The 20,784-nt window shown below is 40.4% G+C and overlaps 1 protein-coding gene across 2 annotated transcripts in view; it reads left to right on the top strand.

Moving 5' to 3' along the window:
* The first annotated feature begins 4,686 nt into the window (after positions 1–4,686).
* fryb (furry homolog b (Drosophila)) overlaps positions 4,687–20,784 on the top strand; it is a 41,393-nt gene continuing 25,295 nt past the window's right edge. For both annotated transcript variants that reach the window (XM_072375344.1, XM_072375345.1), the window contains exons 1-10: positions 4,687–5,116; positions 15,614–15,807; positions 16,416–16,469; positions 16,585–16,724; positions 17,409–17,499; positions 17,848–17,927; positions 18,069–18,149; positions 19,226–19,394; positions 19,717–19,809; positions 20,067–20,165. In XM_072375344.1, coding sequence (XP_072231445.1) covers positions 4,870–5,116; positions 15,614–15,807; positions 16,416–16,469; positions 16,585–16,724; positions 17,409–17,499; positions 17,848–17,927; positions 18,069–18,149; positions 19,226–19,394; positions 19,717–19,809; positions 20,067–20,165 — 1,248 coding nt within the window. In that variant the 5' untranslated portion in view covers positions 4,687–4,869. The remainder of the gene's footprint in view (positions 5,117–15,613; positions 15,808–16,415; positions 16,470–16,584; positions 16,725–17,408; positions 17,500–17,847; positions 17,928–18,068; positions 18,150–19,225; positions 19,395–19,716; positions 19,810–20,066; positions 20,166–20,784) is intronic.

The raw sequence follows: 20,784 nt of genomic DNA, 5'->3' as shown, positions 1-20,784 counted from the left end.
GATTCCATTACTCCTTCCACCCGAGCAAAAACAGTCTTTTTGATTGTCAGAACAAGCATATACGCTCTATAATTCATTAATGCTAAATAGAAAGCTGCTTGGAAGTTGTTGTTTGGCACAGATTTGAACCCCGCAAAGCCACAAGAAAACAAATAAGTCATTTTGGGGTTTTTTTGGTGCTGCTGTAAACAAATGCTCAGCGTGTAGTTGATCATATCTTCTCAGAATAAACCTCAGGCAACAACTGGGAACAAATGTGGTCGTGATGCAAGGCTACATTGCTTTTACGAAGCGACGGACTCTTGCTTCAGTGCATAAGCCTTCAGTAAACTTGTTTATCCTCTCAGCTCTCTTGTTAAACCGGGTTGCTGAGCATCCTGGGCAACGGTTAACATGACAACATATTTGAGTGACAGGAAGAAGTTTTCCATTGTTGCAGAGGTCTCAATGGGTGCAGTTTAAATTGTGAGGGGAGAATGATAATAACAAACGATTCTTGGGTTGAGGTTTTCTTCTGTGTCAGTGTTAAAGTAAGCTAAAGGAGGGTTCATCAGGCAGCACTGACACCCTATCCTTCAACCAGGGGTTGATAACTACGTCACTAAAGTTGATTTTATTTTAATTAATTCACAAACAAATGCTGGCTTAAGTCTAAATCTGTGAAGGGAATTGACAAAGATGTGGAAAATAGGGGAAAGAAAGAAGCAAAGTAGATTAAATGTTAATGTTCATAAACAAATACAAATAGTTATCATGACGCATTCCTTGTGGCTTCTTTTGGCTATGACCATTGCATTGGGAGAGGAAATGGTTTTACATTTCAAACTATATATGAGACTGGATGGCACCAGCTCCACATCTAATATTCCAGGGACACATGAAAGAAAGGCCAAAATAAAGACTATCAGGTGTGATGACTCGTGGAATTATAGGAAAATTAAAAGAGCCACATCGGACAGAAATAAAAGCTAAACATGGATAACTCAACGGGGGTTGTGACAGGGAATGAACCATTGTTAGGACACTGTTTCTGTTCGCCCAGCATCTTAAGCTAAAACCGGGCTGTGATACTGTGGTTTGTCTGTGTGTCTGTATTGGTTTGTTAGTTTGTCTCGGCCTACCAAAGCATGTCTCTACAGTAGGTTACCAGTGGCACTTAGCCCATAATTCATGTTCAGACATATTTATGTGCAATATCTGCTTCGCAACTCATGAAGTTAATTATGACCATTGAGACCATTGGATAACAAAAGCATTCTCTTGCAAGAGCGACTAGACTTCCTGTGTTTGTTTCAAATTGAGATGTGTATTTGAATGTTGTCAGCAGTTCCTTCAATTCTTAACTCATTTAAAAGCAGTGGGAAAACTAGTTTGCATCACAGAGCGAAAGAGAGGTCAAAGGGGGTTATTGATGGGTTTTTCTGTGAATAAAAGGAGTGAGAGTGTCAGTGTTTAATCTCTTGCTCTAAACACAGCTGATCAGGTCAAGCCAACAACAGGGCAAGCTGAGTAGCCACAGTAAAGTCCATTATCATCATCCCTCGGAGGCTGGGGAATCCAGACCAGACAGAATATTTTAAAAAGGACGTTATCTTTATACCAAAATATATACGAAAATGTCCGGTATAGATAAAACTGTAAAACAAAATTCAAATATGTAGCCGAACATATCTGTATACTTTCTCATTGTTGCTGTTCAATGTCAAAATCACAACTGCATCTGAAGCACCCTGCTGCCAACAGAGTCTGGGTGGTGATTGGTTAAGCTGTGCCTTTTCTTTGTTTATCAGATTTGTCAGTTAATGAAGAGTCAAAAACAATCTCCTGCATGTGTATGAGTAAGAGTGTGTGTGTGTGTGTAATACTTGGCTCTTGTACTCCCCAGGGGAAGGCACGCCTTTCTAACTGACTTTGGCAAATTGCCCCCCAGTGCTTTTTTTTGCCACCCTTAACTATTTCTTTGCCAGACAGTCGATGAAACACCTTTTTAAAGAACATTAAAGCATCAGCTATCATCATCAAGTATCTCTCTGTCCAGACTGGATTTGTTAAGTGTGTGTGGGATTTACTTTATCTCAATGAATGGGTGAATCTGCATCAAAGTGACGTGAAAATTCCACTTCAAAAATGTAGTTTGTTGGTTAATAAAGATTACAGTTCAAATTTAGCACTTGCATAAGACCATATATGAAAATAGATGACAATTTTCTAGTGTCTTTTACTCAACACCGCTGGGGATTGGATGAAAAAATTACAAAACAAAATACCGGCCAACACCCTGGCCCTGAATCGCTATCAATTTTGACTCCTAGTCAGATGGTTGGTTAGATGTTGAAGATAAGACAAACTTGTCGGGTGAGGGTTACATTACCTGCAGTGCAACTTGGCTCCAGACAGTTTGGTCTGAGATTTAGTTTTGTTATAGGGGTGTTATACGTTGTGAGTACACAAGAGTCCAAACGTGCAAGGCTCCAGTTGTGAATTCATAGACTAGGCAAGACATTTGCCTCAAAGGGCATATGTGTAGAGTACCTTTTTTATGTAGACGCGTATCTACCATGCAGGTATGGAACGTGATCCTTCAAAGGGACATTTAAAAGCAAATATGGGTCTGTGGTGCCAACAGCTGTGCTCGGGCCGTCAAGGTACTAGAATTTCAAACTCAAACTCAAGATAATACCAGTTATTCATAACTGTTCTGAACATAATATGTTCTGAACATAATTTTGCTTGTTCATGTGTTCAGCTGCTAATGAAGGAATAGAGCATTTGTGCTAACTTAAAGAGGCGAAGATGACACCGTTGATATCAAAACACTTGTAAATGAGTTTCTAATGTGATGCTAGTCTTTATTATTCATAAGTGTCTGAGTATAAATGTTTTTTCTTTCTTTCTTTTAAAGATTTTTGACAAACTACGGTGTGGACCTCTGCAAGTGAAATTTGGCAGGCCCTTTGTTGCTGATTGCTGCCAGCAGGTTGTTAGCCTTGAGCAATAATACAAGCAGGATATAGAGATGCGATTAGATCAGTTTTTATAGCACAACACATTCTCTCAACCTGCCAAACTGCTTCAGAGACCATTTTTCATGTGGTACTTACCAAGTCAATTAATTTTGGGGCGTAAAATGGGTGGTACAGCATTGACAGAAGTGCAGCAACAACTGAAGACGGCCACACATCACGACACGCACATTTTCATGTCAGCAATAATGATAATTAAACTTGTGTTGCAGTCCATTCACACGGGATGTGAGAGTTTTGTTGTTCTTACCCACATATGAGCTTGTGGGTGAGAAGCTCAGTGGAGCTGATGTCATGACAATAGTGGAGTAAACAGCAGGCAGTCACCTCAGTGTCAGCATCTCCTGAGAAATACTGACAATTCTCCCTGCAGAGAAAACGAAGAGGATTTTTTTTAAAGAGAACTTACTGAAGGACAAATGAATTATTCATATAACTCTGTGTTTTAATCACTATTGCTTTTATTGTCTGTTTTGAATTTTTCAAGTAAGTAGTTTTAGTTTTGAGGAGGGTTTTGAGTAGTCAGGGGTTCCTTATCACAGCATATCACACCATGACTGCATGTAATAAACACCATCAACAATACATTAAAAATAGATGCTTTAATAAAAAGGAATTCTAGAGGAGTTTCAAAAGCAGGAGGCCGAATTGGTCATTTGCGTTTTGAGGTCTGGGTTAATTCCTTATCCTTTTCTTTTTTTAAAGCTATTTTCACCTGGCTTTTTACATTTTGGTAGTTTCCAGTTTTTTAAAAACCCAGTTCCTTGAGAAGACAGAAGAGCATTCAAACACATATTCGTCCATCTGTCACGCTGGCAGTAGTTTCTCACATTTATCTTTGGAATGCATCGACTAATCAAGCCCAAAAGCTGACTTCCAGAAAATATTTTGACTGCGCTCCGAATTCTTCCTGTTTGTGTTTGGCTTTGTTTCCCCCTCTAAAATGGGTGTGTCTGCCCTCAGTAATCCTACACCATTAACACGTTGAAGTTACTGTAACTGGCTAAACAGCCTCAACCAGTGAGCACAGAGAGTCTGCGTCTTTTTCACACCCACATGTCATGTTCTGGCTGTGTAAATCAAGCAAATGCATGCTAATGCATTGTGCTGTACCCCTTTACAAAAAACAAAAGGATGAAACTCGAGTGAGGAAACAGGTGTGTGAGAAAGGACGTAAGACAGAAGTCATTTTCTCATTGCCAAACAGTCTGTAGTGAGGGGAAGGGGGCAGCTGAAATGAAATGAAGAGAGAGGGGGAAAAAAACTGACAGGGTGAGGGAATAGAAGAACCACCCAAACTTCCCAAACCACCCAATCAAGCTGCTTTCTTGGAATTGGATCCCTCCCTTGCTCACCACCTGAGAGCGAAGAAACACAGCTGTGCCTCAGAGACTCAAAAGACAGAGAAAGAGGAAGAGAAAAGACCAAAGAGCAGGTGAGAAACTAGACATGTGAAGAGCGTCAAACTTTTTGAGAAAACCGCCTCTTAAAACGAAAGAAGACAAAGAGAGATTTTATCAGTCTTAAACGAGAGAGTGAGAAAGAGACTCAAGAGAGAAGAACTTGCATTCTCAGGAGAGCTATGTAACAACAAGGCAATGAGCTCATCACCTCTGGATTGAATGAACTCGACAAAGAGGAAAGAAACCCAAAGAGGAAACTCTGCACAACCCCGAGAGGAAACTGGATACATTTTGCTACATTTTGTCATTTCTTTTTTACTTCTGTTAAATCTAAATTAAACTATGTAGGGTCCACTTGCTTGTTCTGAGGAGGGCCTCATTTTGACTATAGACTACCAGGAGTGGATTGAACTCCTGCATCACGTGAGGCAAACAGTGGAGACATGTCTGTGGAGGATGTGAGAAGCACTGCCAGCCTTGGGGCTGAAAATGGTGCTTCAGATCATTGCAATGGCCTCTCTCTGCGGGTAGGTCAGGACCAGGATGTGGAGAACCAGAGCCAAGGCCAGGATGGCATAGTCCTGGGGCTCATTGCCTCTCTATCACAGGACACGTTTGATCCAAGTGCCTTCACTGGGAGGTTTTCGAAGATCCAGTCCAGATCCAGAAAAAGAAAAAACATCATTAGAGGTAGGTGGAGACCAGCTGTAGAGTTTTGTTTTTGTTTTACTTGGTGTCTTTAAAAGTGCATATTCTTACTTGACTTAATCATTTTTTGAGGTTGGAAACTGTAGAGAGGCTGTAAATTAAACTGAAATCAATATCCTCAACTCAGTCTCGGGAATGTTTTTTTTTTTACCGTCTTGTTTTGGCAAAGAGCAGATCTATTACCACCTACTTAGCCCCTCTCTGTCTTTCCTTGTTTGCCACAACACATACGAATTTCAGTGTCTTTTTTGTGGCTTTTGTGTTTTGAGAAAACAGCACACTGTTACTTTACTCATCTTTACTCTACAGGATGGGAAACAGCCTCAGATGTAGGTGTGGAATTGTTCTTTTTGCCCAACTTGCTCTTTCTCAGTTTACCTTAACTTCTTGGAATCTCATGCCCAAACACTTCCAGCTGTGGGAGACCTTAAGTAACCTGTTGAAACAGAATTAAACTGAACATATGACTAAATGCAGCTCTAATAGCACAGAATTTATATTCATTAATGTGCCGTATTTTACAAGATGCAACTAGAGGCTTTTATTTTATCCTCTGCTGAAGCTCTCTGTCATTGCATTCGTTGCTAACGCACTGCACTTGAAAATGATGGTGTATCTTTGTCTAAACTTGTATCCTTTCAGTAGCAGGGATATCAGTTAATCTTTGTAACTTGTACTCTGCTCTTGTCTATTTCGTAAAATTACGATAGTATCTCTTGATTGCTGTAAAGAGAAAGAGACCAATGTTGCTGTTCCATTTTGGAAAGTCATAGTCGGGTCAAAATGAGTAGAAACAAAGCCCTATTTGAACTGATGAGTTAACATTATTGCAGTAATTTCACCCAGTAGTTGAAAGGAAGGAGTAGTAAGAGGAATATTAAGAGATCAAGGCTAAGTGTTACCTTACAGTAAACGTTCGACAAGAAGAGGATCATGTCAGAAAGATGTGTATGGAAAAGTTATGAGAATATTATTTGAGTATAATTAAGCATATTAGGTCAAGTGGAGCAGAAATCTGTGGGAGCCATTTTATACCTGGCTATATATTTTCTTTTTTTCTGAGGGATTTAGCCAAACTTCAGAAGAAAGAAAGAAAGAAACTTGAGCATACGGCAAAAAGAGGAATCTGGGGTGAGGTGTAGCAAAGCACCACCTGCACAAACTTGTCTTTCGGGAGGAATTAACAGTAGCTCCTCGATAAATGAGCGCAAAGATTATAAGGGTCAAATTGTCGACACAAGAAATGCAATGAAATAAAATATTGTGAGGCTTCTCTGCTGCAAGGATCCGCTCGACTGAGGCTTTGATGTTAGGGAGACTGGTATGCCTGAAATGAAAACTTCTCACAGTCACATTCTTCACATGAGTTATATATTGGATCAACACACCTATGTCTAGGAGATGGTGCTGTGTGAACCCTGAAACTCAAACAATCCCTCGTGGGTCGTGTGTAGCTGTTTATTGACACGCTGTGCTTTTGTGGGGAGTCTGTGCCATTTTAAGCTGCTGACATCCACCAGCACATATCGGGTGAACGGTTGAGTTGGCATGTTTAGTTGTGTTTTTGTGATTAGGTCGGCAATTTTTAAGAACTGAGATAATTATTGAATTAATTGATAAGAAGATTAACTCAATCAGCAAATCAATTTATAAATGACTGATAAAAGTTTATCAAGCTTATCCACCATGAAGACTTGCTGCTTATCTGTTTCACACACTGTTGTCAACTGGTTTTCTGGACAGTTAGGGATTTTGTTTCATTTTGCTTGGCTTTACAAAATCATGACGAGCACATTTTTCACCATTTCTACTGTTCGCTTTAGCTGAAGCATAATCAAACCTGATAGTTGGCTCAGATCTTAATGTGTTATCCCTGTGCCTCTTTAGGTTTTCTCCTGCTTCTTTGGTGTCCTCCCATTGTCAGACTAGCTCGATAGGTCAAATGGTGACTCTCAATTTGCCGCAGTCTATCTGTCGAACTCTTGTGATGGACTGAAGACCAGTCCAGAGTGTACCAAGCCTTTTGTCCAGCGTTCAATGGTATAGGCTCCAATATTTAAAGGTCCACTGTTGGTTGGTTGGATGGATGGTATCACTACCAAAGGAATAGATTAAACCCACAGAAAATTACACGGATCAAAAGATTTATGTTAACAATATTTAAACCTGATTCTATTAGTGAATCCATGAATTGTTTGATCATCAGAAAAACGATGGGTTGTTTTCAAGTAGAAATATAAATCAATGTAATGCAGTGATAAATGTGTTCTGATGTTTATCCTATCACAGGAAAAAAAAAAACAGAAAAAGACATCTGTTATATGCAGTGTAGTTTATATGTAGTTGTATGTATGTAGTTTCAGTTTTGTCAATAACAAGCATTGTTCTCTGCTCTGAAACACTGAGGTCATGTCACTTTGCACAGCTTATTCAGTGGCCCAAATTCGACATCCAAGACATTTGTGGGACAATTGTGACACGGTTCATACCATAATACAGTTAGCTAGTTGGCTGCTAATGCACTCTGTGCTTTATAGGAATAATTTAATGGAAGTGAGGTCATGTTTACAACACTGATCCCCCATTTCTGGCACACCTCAAAAAATACACACGTTTTCAGCAATTATTTTCCAACATGTATTAAATGTGTAGACACAAAACACTGAAGTGGCTTTACACAGATTATTGAGAAAAAAGAAAATGGTGAACATAGCCGCTTGTCAAGTGTGAAAATGTGCCATTCGGATGATAAAAAATCCCCTCAAAGGAAATAAAAGAGACATCTTTAATTTGATCTTAAATGGAATGCAGTTCAGTATATTTCTTAATTTATACTTAATTTGTCTGTATGTTTGGATATCTGTATGTGTGAGTGTCCATGTGTGTGGAGGAGTCACATTCCAGCAGCTGGCATGCCCAGGCCTCTGCTCAGAATGTGTGGAATCCCAGGAGCTCCACAAGGGTGTGTGCGTTTTGATGTCCATGATTTCTGCTTGGAAGCTCAGTGATAGCTGTTCCTTTGTAGAAAATGTGCCTCTGTTCTCATTGTACGTCATGAATTTGAATAGATTTTCATATTGTGGCAACAACATGCACTCCAACAAGCATTTCCCATATGTTTGTTTCTCTGTCCAACCAAACAGCTCATCCGTGCTCTTTTAGGATTTTGTTTACATTTAGCAAAGCAAATGATCTGTCAGAAAGACCTGGTGCATCCTAATTAGTACATTTCTTCTTGTACCTTTGCTATCAAGAAATGCTTGGCTTACTCCGCCTTTCCCACAGCTTTGCCTCTTCCACAAAAAAGAGCACCTGCCATGTTTATTTTATATACATGTTGGGCTGTCGTGTTAACGGCTTAAATGAAATATCGCGATATTAAGAAGCCCACCGCGCGCTAGTCATGGCCACCGCCATCACCGCACGTGACCTGATCTCGCCACAGAACATGTTGAGAAGGAGATAGTGGCAGTTGTACTGATATCAAAACCAAATGTTACTTCGCCCTTTTGGGAGCATTTCAGCTTTAAGCTAATTGAAAAGGGGAAATGTTAATCTAAAACGAGGAAACGCAACAAATTTAAGGGCTCACCTAGCAAGCTAGCATCCAGCTATTGAGGCGTTGCTGCCGCCGCCGCCTCCTGCCACACAGAGTCGCGGAGCAGTTCATGTCGGTACCAGCCGACGAGTTTAGAGTCGACGAAGCCTTTTCTCCAATCGGCAAGTACATCAGAGACAGTGACAGACATAAACCCCTAACAGGCGCTGTTACACGGTATCTGGTTGAGGATATGGTACCACCCTTCATCTACATTGATAAAATAAAAAGTGTTGCAAAATTGCCATGTCTTTTTTTTAATAACCTTTTTTAAATGTGTAAGCGCCATGTTTCAGAGGAAATATTGCAACGAGTTTAGTAATTTAGTAATTAAACAAATTTGCTAGATAGATTTTTTTTTAAAGATCATAATATCGCACACCACGATATTGAGCCGCCCTGACTCACCACAGGGGGAATTCCTCAACCACACAACCCTATATACATGACAGCTGAAGCATCCCCTAAATTTGCCACACATAACTATTATCACGAGTGAGAGAAAATAAAATCAACTAAATTGTAATCCTTTAAATTTCAATCATTCTAATGAAAAAAAAGTGATTTGGTGATGACAGAGCAGACTTCAGCCATCTCTAATCATCTTGGAGTTTGGCTACTTTAGTTAGTGCACCGGTAAGTAAGTGGAGGTTGTTAACACAGGCACCTGAACAATTTCAGAACATGAGTTGCTCGTTGCATTTTGCCCTGGACTGTAGCAGAGTAAGCAGAAGTAAAAGAAGACAGGAATAGGCTTGCAGTGGTTCTGTTTTTTTTTCTTTCTCCTTTGAGATTAGGCTTTAATTGTCTGTTAATGTGAACCAGGCCATTCTGTGCTCCATGGCTCTCCAGTGAGCTGCAGTTTTGCATGATATTGTATCCTATGCACATTATACTCATTTTCTCTGCTCACCCTCCCTGTACCGTGCACATGTCCTGTGGCACTTCCGCAGTTCATCCGGGGAATTACACGATGACCCCAATTATCAACTTGCTCTTCCACTCTTATTCACCCAACCACAACGGAGTTTCTATATCTTTCTGCTTACACAAACATTTGTGGGGGTGGTCGAGGTCTTTCCTTTTTGTCTTAATTCCAAAAAATGTGCTTAAGCCCTTGATCTGTCAAGGGCTTAAGATCTGTCATGATCTGAGCTGAGGTACTAAAGTAGGAGGACAGGATCAGCCACAAGCAAGTTGGTGTGGACCAGTAGCTACTTAGAGTGCTGAAAACAAATGAAATGCCAGATTAAACACTTGCTGAAACGTTGTCACAATAACACCCACACACATACAGACAGTCATGAACAATAACTGAACAAGATACTCCTGCCTTTCCAGCGAGTCTATCGTCCTGTGGCCAGATTGTCAACGATGGTCCTTTTGCTGTGCAGTCTTGGCTTTATCTTTTAGTACGTGATGCTGTTCTTCAGCTGCTTAAGTTTCTGGTTTTAGTGGTGAGCAGAAGAACAACTAATGTCTCCAGCTGCAGTCCAGGATGGTGGAAATGGAGGTAGTGCAGGGCAAAAAGTTCACAGGAGAGCAGTGACATGGGCAACTTTGGCATCCTGTACTTTAGGACACATGAGGGAGGGGACTGGCTAGTTAGCAGCAACTAAACTTAAGCAATAAGACCCCATCATAGACCACCACAAATCAAAGCATTGGAAGTGTTAGATATTACGGCAAATGGCAAAGCCCTCTCATCCGATTACAAAAAATGATTCATTCTTTAATTATTCATTTTCTCTCTAGCTGATCCCCATCTATGTTTCCCTGTTGAGGTCCTGACTACTGGGTCTTTATTACTGACAATGTTTATCTTTTCACCTTCCATTCTTGTGAAGATGGTTGAGTTTTATACTCTCTCCTCTGTATTTTCTTCTATAGTGAAAGAAAATAATTAATGATAGTTCAGCACTGGGAATTATTGGACTTGATACGTACCAAAAATCTAGTCTGAGTTTGTATGCATTAACCTGAAGCAGTGGTACGACAGAGCAGCAGCTCCTGGTCATTGGCCAGTGCGACCTGCCTGTTACTCATTCTCTTGGCTCTCATTGGTCAGAACACGCTAACAGCCTCCAGAAACAATATTACATTATTCTCGTTAGACAGTTCCATCTCTCTGTTTCCCATCTTTATTTTCCATCACTTAGTAGTTTATTCCTTTCCATCTTACCAGTCTGTACCCCCCCCCCCACCCCCCCAATCTGCCGTGTGTTGTCCTTTTACTCCCTCCCTCTCCCTCTTTTTCTCTCCTCTCTCTCCCTTGTCTTTTCTCTAAGAGGATTGGCTGCTTGTGTCTCTCAACATCTGTGTATCACTGTCCTGAGAGAGCAAAACAGAGAGGGGATGGGGGGGATGTTAGCCAGCAAGATGCGAACACAGAGCTCAGGCAACGTTGACTGTGCTCTCTTTTTTCTCTGACTCACACGTTCTTATTTGTGCATGCAAACAAACAAACGCACGCACTCTCTCGGAAGCAGACAGCTGCAACATCCGCATCGCTCGCTTCCCACCCGCATCCTTCTCTCTCCTGCCTTTCCCACTCGGACAGTTCTCCTCTGCCTCTCACTTGCTCTGTCCGCAACGCTTCATCCTGCCGTCCTGTCCCCTCTCTGCTGTCTGTCACCGTGGCGACATAGCCTCTGCAGCCATGGCGACCAGCCAGCAGGATTCAGGGTTCTTTGACATCAGCATCAAGTCTCTCCTGAAGTCTTTAGGAGGCAGTGAGTACAGCTAACAGATGACAGTTGTTGTTGCTGGTATGCTGAACAAATGCATGACACACTGGTAATGGATTTATTATCTGTCAGTAGATCCTCAAGTTTACAGACTGGGCTTATTTTTTGTGTGTGTGTTTGGAGTCCAAAACACTGAAGAACATGCAGCATATAACATGATCCAGACTGTCAATATTTTCCAGTATTGCATAATGGAATAATGGAATGAAAATGGTTGAGTACGAGGTAACGGCTCGAGAGGCTGAGGGTAAATCTGACTCGTCAGCAGTTTTTCTATATGAATTATACAGCACACTGCTCCCCAGACAAAGAAAAGATGCTTCAACTTTTATGAAAGTCAAAGCAAAAAGTATCTCTGTTTTAAAACCGCCCTGAGATGAACCATAATTTGCCCTAAAACGTAAAACTATGTTAATGTAAGTTAAGCCCATCATCAACCCTACTTTTTGTACTGTTTACATTCCAAGAAACTTAAATCTCTCTCTCAGTTTCTCGGTTATTGTTTAACAGACTGAACTGAATGTGTTTCAGAGGCAGTCATGAAGCCCCAGCAGCATCTTACCTCACAGTTTCAAACCGTACATGCTGTACTTACTCGCACAACAGCAGGTTCAGGAATCTGAGACATGACTGAAGCTGAAAGCAGTGTTATTACCCCACAGGGACTCATCACCATGCAGCCTCCAGTTTACCTTTTCTGTGACATTAGTTGTTTTCTTGGCAATGGAGAGGATGCAGAGATTAGCCTGTTAACACCATACTGGGATGATTTTCATAATGGCATAATGAGGAGAGGACACTTTTCTGTTGGTAGTGATTAGATTTAATGTGCAGTCATTTGATAAAAATGTTTTGCAGTGTGTAAGTTGTTTGCAGGACGGCTGTTTGAAGTGTATATATTAGATCTTTGAAGGTTACTGTTAGCAGTATGGATTACCTAGGAATAAAGCTATGTCCCCTATTTAAATTGTACATTGTTTCATCCATGGAAACAAAATCAGAGGTGTTGGTTTGTCTGCTTCAAGGTCACGATAATGATGACAGGAAAAGGCTTGAAAGTCAGAGTTGAAGGCCAAATTAGGTCTGCGTTTCAAGCATCAAATACTTACTGAGTGAAATAACTCGACGATAAAAAGCTGACCTCATCAACTTGAACTTGTTCCACCTCATGCCACATTTGAAATTAGCACTGTAGTCTTCACTCAGACATACTGTAGCTAAAAGAAGTTCAGTAAAGCAGGTTTTTATTCTTACAGTTTTGAGGTGTTCCAATATATATGATACATATTTTCAGATAGAAATACAGTCCCAGTAACCTATAAACAAAAGCAAAAGTATTTAGGTCTATCGGCTCTAAATGCTTACACCTGCATTTCTGTTTTACGAGGTGAAATTTCCTGTTGTATGTCAGACTTTTTTTATTTTCCTTAAAGCTGACATAACTTGTTGACTATCTTCGTAAGTAATGAATACATCTAACAGCAAATCTTCAAACGTGCCAGATTTCCAGACTTTATCCCACCCGGTGACAGCTCATTCCCCAGACAACATGTAGGTTTGGTTCCGCAGGGGCTTGTCGAGGGCGTTCGGTGTGTGTGGAAATTCTCTGTGCTTTTGTAAGTGACTCATCACATTCTGTGTTCCCAAGAATCTACCAGCAATCTGCACATGCATCCGCAAGCTAGATTCATCCTCTCATAATTCCTGAAAACCCAACGGGAAGCTTACAAGCCCCATGTCAATATTGGTCTTAATTCCGGAAAGAGATGCATTCTTAAAATGTCACTTATATACCATCACTCTGGGTCACATTTTAGCTATCTTTTTATCACCTCTGCTCGTATATATACACATTATTATTCAGATAAATTTCCAGGTCAACAGCTGATCATTTGTTTTTTGTACATTGCCATTAAAGTAAGTCTTCAATCTCTGTGGCATTTCAGTCCTTCTCATTGACACATTTTCTTTCATCATCTATTTATTTTCTCACATATGCACACCCCTTATATTAATAATATTAAAGCGATGTAATGGATTATCTCTGTTTGAACCCTGTGTTTACCAAATCAGATTAGTGCCATTTGCTTTGAAGTTTAACCACATTATTTAGCTTTCCCGCACTTCCACTATCGTGTGTATTTGCGTATGAGTCTGTTTTCTTGTGTTTGCATTTGTGTATGAGCAGGGGTCAGTGGGAGTGGTGGGTATGTAAGAGAGTGACCGCCAGCAGTCTATATATAGTGCCTCCCTCCTCTCTTTGGCTCTCTCTCGAAGCAGTGTTGAAATTCCAACCCAACTCTTCTGGTCAGACTTTTGCAAGGAGCCGACTTTACTTAACTGCTGCTGACAACTTGGAGACAGCGACAAAATCATTTTCCGAAACGCACTTCATTTCACGGCTTCTTTCCAATGGGCTTCAAGGAATCCAAGGTCACGGGAACTACTGTATGGAGGAGGGGTGGCACGTCAGAAGAGGAGCAGATGCAAAAGTAGAAACTGATAGTTGGCATGTAGGCTCATATAGCTGCCAGGCATGGGACACTGCGCAGCCTCTGTTCACGACACTGGAAATATTCTCAGTCCCCGTTGGTAAAGTTCACTTACGACAAAATAAGTTTGCACTTATTGTCGCTTTTGTTATTTCGAAAGGACATTCTCACACCATTTTTTCTTCTGCGACCGCAACTGTCTTAGCGTGGAGGCGTCAAGTTGCTTCACGTGGGCAGTTTCAACCTGGCAATGGCACCTCCAATCTGGATACGACATATCTTCCTGTTTCATTTGGATTGAATGTGGGATATAGTCGTAACGCTGCTGTCATGACAGCTTTCTTTCTTGCCTCAGGCACCAGTTTTTCTTTTTACCTGTCATGTTTTGAAAGATGGAGCTTCACACTTTTAGCTTTGGTTAAACCGGTACCAAAGCCAGACACTACTGTTATGTCTGTGGTTTTTGGTATGATGAAGAAATTGCCTATTAAAGACAAATGGCATTTGTGCCTCTAATCTCTTTCAAGGAATTATTTTTGCTAAAATCATGGAAGCCATCTTTTATAGCCTGTAAAGACCCACTCCTCTGCCATCAAACTATTTCTTCCGATTTTATACACTGTGTTTGTGTTTTCTGCACCATGGAAGTGCCAGCTAAGTGGAGCAGGGCTAGTGTCATCAGCTTCATTAAGGGCCTTGGTAAGCGTACAGGGGCATGTGTTCATATGCACGTGTTTGTGTCAGGTTTCAGCTAAATAGATTGCTGTGCATGAGGCCAAGAGATCTGTCCTGCCTTGGAAATAATGCTCACCTCTGTGCTTAGGTCAGATCATGGTCATGACAACTTAGTTAGACTTTAAATTGTCGTTAACACGTAGTGTGTGTGTACGGATGAGTTTGATTTTTTTTTTTTTATAAACTGTATTGCCTAAGTTTGGAATGATCTTCAGCAATAAATGTCTGCAGTTTTGAAGCCTTATGTGCCTCACGGTGGAGGGCATGTCAGTACTTTCAGAGATGCATTACAGGAAATACCTTCTTTCCATTTATCAGTCTGACCTTTGGTAGTCTGTCTCACATGTTTTTTGGTCTGTTTTTCATCACATTATGTTAGAATTTAAGCTTCCAATTTTTCTAATGATGTAATTATGTTAGGATATGAAGACATGACCTTCCCTGCAGGTGTGTGTGTGTGTCCATCTGTGTGCCGGGAGGCTGTTCCTGTCAAAGTTGGACAGGATAATTTTGTCACAAGGTTTGATGTTGTACAAACATCACAAAGTAATATGACAAATCATCACAGATCAGGGAGGCTCTGTAAAACAGTTGTCTTTCACATAGCCAACAAAACACAGGAGTTGCATTCTTGCTTTTACACTGAACAAATGTTAAAAACAAACATCCACTTCCTGGTCCGTCATGACTCAAGAAGTAAGATTCATTATGTTACCAGATTCAGTACTAAAGTCTACTGATAGGTAACATCCATTGGAACATGGCTGGCCATGCTTTTAATGATCACTTCTTGTTTACCCAAACTCCCCAAATTATGAAAAGTGTAGTTCCCAAACGTAAAGCATTAAAAATGCCCCAGCTGGAGCTAACAAGATAGTAAAAGTTAACTTATCTCAACTCTCTTTAGCCTCTCCAGTGGGACTGAAGCCACCTCTCCAGCCAGCCAGTGGAACGTTGGGAGAGAGGAAGGGTCCTGTCGTCATGGCACCTGTCAACGTAGACCCTGAGAGCAAGCCGGGCGAGTTTGTCCTCAAAAGCTTGTTTGCCAACTTCACCTTGTTCTCCGAACGCAAGATTCGCATCATCATGGCTGAGCCACTGGTTAGTGAGTTTGTATGGATTTATCTTATTCTGTTTCTTATCTGATTTTGCTCCGGTTACAATGAATCAATGAGTAAACGTTTTGGCCATTTATTTGATCGTGTTATTTACTGACTTTTTATGCATATGTCGACTAATGTTTTTTTTTTTTAGTAAAACATGTATTTTCATTTTGTATGGTGGAGCATATCCCGGGTTGGACTAAACAAAAAACAGAAGAAAAGCCACTCTATCAGATCACAAAAACATTCAAGTTTGGTAATATAACTGCAAAGGAAGCTCATACAAACCCAAGAAAAATATCATGGAGAGACATTTTACTGTAACCTAATATGTCTGATGTTACTGTAACCAAACCATTAAGACTCTCATATTGTTACAGAACTGGTTAAATATGTGATTAAAGCCATTGTGACAACATAGATATTAACATATCAGTATTTACAAGTAATTTCAACATATTCAGACAATGCAGTGATGTTATTGGATACCCCTTCACGGTGATAAACTTGAGCTTTTAGCGTCCTGCTTCCATCTTTCACAATAAAATGTTGACCTGTGTCTTCTGACATCAATGGTTTTCCTGCCTGTCTGCTCTTTTCTCGCAGGAAAAGCCTCTTAACAAATCTCTGCAGCGAGGAGAAGACCCACAGTTTGACCAAGTGCGTGTGCTTCACATCAACACATAAACCCCTTTTATAATTCGCCAACCAAATCTAGGCTTAAAATTACCTTATTCTGAGAGAGAAACTGAAATGTCCCTCTGTCTCTGTGCAGTTAATCAGCACTATGAGCTCTCTAGCAGAGTACTGCCTGCCATCCATCCTGAAGACACTGTTTGACTGGTACAAGAGGCAGAACGGACTGGAAGATGAGTCCCACGAATACCGACCCAGAGCCAACACCAAGTCCAAAAAGTGAGATAACAAAAACAACACACACGCTGTTTATTGCTATTGTCTGCACCTGGCTGTGTCACGGACAAAAAAATGTGTGGGTGACACATTTCCGTTCTTTGAAAAGAGAAAGAAAAAAAAAACAGTGAGCACAAATAAGCCACCACAGTTGAAATGGACAGGAGCTGCAGATAACATGATTTTCTTATGAAAAGCCTAAGAAAACAAGAGACAGTGTTGAGATGGGCATAACTGATTATGGATCTTTGCCAACATTTACAGCAATTATGTAAGCCTTTTGAATTGAGCCAGAACACAAAACAACACTACATAGACACATTTAGTAGCCCCTTTAAACTCTTTCACATACAGCTGAAAAATTAAGAATCAGCTTGTTTAAAATTAATAGACTGCTTTTAGAAGAATACTGTTGGAAAATGAATACCTGACCAGTGGGGCTTGTTTCCAAATCTTGAACAAACTAAACACTGAGTACACTTGATAACAAAGTGGGTCAGGTAGATACTTCTGTTAGTTTATGATTAAAAATTTAATTGAGGCAAATTCTCATATGTGACATAAGTTTTTGCAGGCCCAGCACTGGAGCAAGAACAAGAGCACACACGATTGCCCCCATACAGGATAAACACTGTTAAGAGTTAATGTGAGAAGTAATGGCTTCGTGTCTGCGATTGTGTGTTTTAGTGACGAACAACAGAAGGACTACTTACTGGAGCGGAGGGATTTGGCCATAGACTTCATGTTTTCTCTTGTGCTTATAGAAGTTTTGAAGCAGGTGAGGCTCCCTTTACAGGACGATTAATCATTTGAAACTCTATTATATGTTTTATAATGATCAAAAGCACAAGGGGTTATGAGTAGTGTATCGATTACTATGTACAGAAATGGTCAAAAGAGATTATGTTTCTAACATTCTTACTCGTATAACAGCTTGCGTGACATCAGGCATCCTCATGCAGTATTTCTCACCCCACTTTTGTCTTTGTTGTGTCTATCTGTAGCTAAATTATAGACAACACAAAGAGTAATTTGCATATTTTGGATCTAGCCAAGTTTCTAAGAAAATATAGTGTGCAGGTTGTATAGATACAATTTTAATTAAGTGTTTTTTTTGTCAATCCAGATCCCACTTCATCCTCTTTTGGATGGACTTATCCAGGAAGTTGTCAACCTGGCCTTTAAGCACTTCAGATACAAAGAAGGGTAAGAGGGCTAACTTACAGAAACATTATTGATTTAATTAGGGTATTCATTGTTTTGTGGAGAATTGCGTTTTGCTATGACAGGTCCACTCAGCATTGTGTACGGTTGATACTGATATTGATGATTGCGTTTACTCTTTAGGTATCTGGGGCCCAACACAGGCAACATGCACATTGTGGCTGACCTCTATGCTGAAGTGGTGGGAGTTGTTGCTCAGTCGAGGTACTTTACATGTTTTTTTTATTTTTAATATTTGTATTTTAGCCAGAATTATAATCCAGATTAAATTGAAGCTGTGGGCATTTTTGTTTTAGTGGTGAATGTAATCTGTCGTCACCATAGCTACCTGTCCTCCCGCTGACCCCATTTTCACTACTAACAAATGCTTTCTCTCAGACTTTAGTGCAGGTGGGAAAAGTAATACAGTAATGACAGTCATTCTCTATGTTCTGCTAATCTGTGTGTGTGTGTGTGTGTGTGTGTGTGTCTTTGTGTGTGTAAATACGTGCGTTAGTGTGCACAGAGATAATGACACTCTTGATGATGGGCCTCCAACTGTGTAATGTTGTGTGTGATGATAGATGAACACTGTTCCTATTTTGCAGGATGTTATTACTGTGAGGTGGGGGGTCATAAGGCATTTCAGCAACTGCTATCACACTCAACACACACACACACACACACACATCATTTAACACAGTCATCACTTTAGTAATGGACCAAAGTCAGTACTTTGAAATCTAGTTAAGCAAATAGCGATTTTCTTCTGTTTGGGTGATCCACTTAAGTTGTTTATTCGTAGTGCATCATTTACACAGCTCATAAAAGACCAGAGCCGTCGCTCTATTTTCTTGACATTAGCTGTTGGTTTTTCCAGCTCCGTTCTGTCCTATTGACACACTCTTAAGACGAGGCTGACAACTCTTCCACTTGCTTTACTGTTGTGGGTGGTGACCTCTGTGAAACATGCCCAACACACATGCTCTTTTTCCTCCACATCACCGCTCCAGATGCCATTCTAAATATAGGCCTGCAAATCGCTGTTGGTAAAATGTATCTGGACGGTGCGTTTATACACAAACACACACTTAAATGCACAAACACACTGCACATGCAAAAGAAAAAGAAAAAAAATACCAAAGCGGAGAAAAAGCACACAATGTCAGCAGTTAAACATTTGTTCCTTTGTTGTGATAGTTCCAGTAAATGCAGCACCTCTCAGCTGAAACCTGGAAATGACAGCATTTACTAAATCCACTAAAACAGCTGTTTACATCTGGTGACTATTTGATGGGCAGGTTCCCAGCAGTGAGGAAGAAGTTCATCTCTGAGCTCAAGGAGCTGAGACAGAAGGAACAGAGCCCATATGTCATCCAGTCCACCATCAGCCTCATCATGGGACTCAAGTTTTTCCGCATCAAAATGTACCCGGTGGAAGACTTTGAGGCCTCTTTCCAGTTCATGCAGGTAGGCTCAGCAGAAATAATTTGCTGCCTGGCCTGTTACATACATGACATAAAAACAAAAAGATTTACCTGATATAGGAATCGACAGTGTTACAGGGCTAATGTCCTCTTACTATGCATTCTTTCACATCTGGAAGCAGTTTAGAGCTATCATGGAACTATCCACTTAACTTCCACTATGGTAATCAGGGGTCATAATTATTTTCCTTTTGATAGTAATTAGTTTCCTTCCCCGATAATGAAGCAGGGGTTTTAACTGAGGATCTTGCATGTACAGAACGATCCTATATTGTGACTGTTTCTCTCTCTCTTTATCTCTGCAGGAGTGTGCACAATATTTCTTAGAAGTGAAGGACAAAGACATTAAGCACTCATTAGCTGGACTCTTTGTGGAAATACTTGTACCTGTAGCTGCTGTAAGTGCATTTCATCTCATCTCTCAGAGCAATGCAATAGCACATTAAGCCAGAGTCACATTGCAATAAAATAAAAAGTCTCTGTTTTACTGCTGCTCAAAATGTCTGCACAAGTTGTAGTGTTGATAACCAGGGGAAATATCCATTTTAAGATCATTAGTATGTAGTTTTATATGTCTGCATCAAGTTAAAAGGACACTATGTTTGCTAAAAGCGTTGTTCTTAATATAACTCTTGCATTATCCATCCCCCTGTAGACTGTGAAGAATGAGGTGAATGTTCCATGTCTGCGAAATTTTGTTGAGAGTTTGTACGATACCACTCTGGACCTGTCCTCTAGGAAGAAGCACTCTCTGGTAGGTTTCTCACCGTATTCTGTTTCATCACTGGTCATCTCTCTTCATTTGCTCTCCATTACCAACATTTGGTCAAAGTATTTACTGTAACTCCCAAACACGTGGGCTTTTATCTCTGCACGGGAGAGGTAAAAGGAGTGCAGCATGCAGCACACGGGCTGCTTTTTGACGCAGTGCCAGGTGGACATTATTTACTCGCAGCATGGAGGTAGGCTGAGGAATCAGTAAATCTCTCCTATTAAAGTTGGAGTCTCACAGGAACAAGCATGCAATAACAGCTTGGATACTTAATGTGACTGTAATGTTTAGAAATTTCTTAAACCAAGTTCATTTACAGGAGATCAAAAAAGTTCTAAAAGTAAATCAAGAAACTCCAAATAATGATACTTGATCATATGTATGTATTAATGAAAATGATCCAATATTAATTTTCTGTGAAGGATTGAAGTATTTGTACTTTACAGTATAACGTGTGACCCTTAACTGATGAACTGTTGTCACATCAGCTTAGAGAAATTCTATCACATCCCTCGGTACAAAAGAGCTTCAACTCTGGGATGTTGGTGGGTTTTCCTCACATTATCTCTATTGGACGAAGGTCAGGAATTTGACTTTGCCC

The sequence above is a fragment of the Leuresthes tenuis genome, unplaced genomic scaffold (genome assembly GCF_036924035.1).
Source record: "Leuresthes tenuis unplaced genomic scaffold, fLeuTen1.0.hap1 SCAF_21, whole genome shotgun sequence".
Classification (NCBI taxonomy): Eukaryota; Metazoa; Chordata; class Actinopteri; order Atheriniformes; family Atherinopsidae; genus Leuresthes; species Leuresthes tenuis.
Note: the sequence above shows the minus strand (reverse complement) of the source record. Positions and strands in the feature narration are given on the sequence as shown.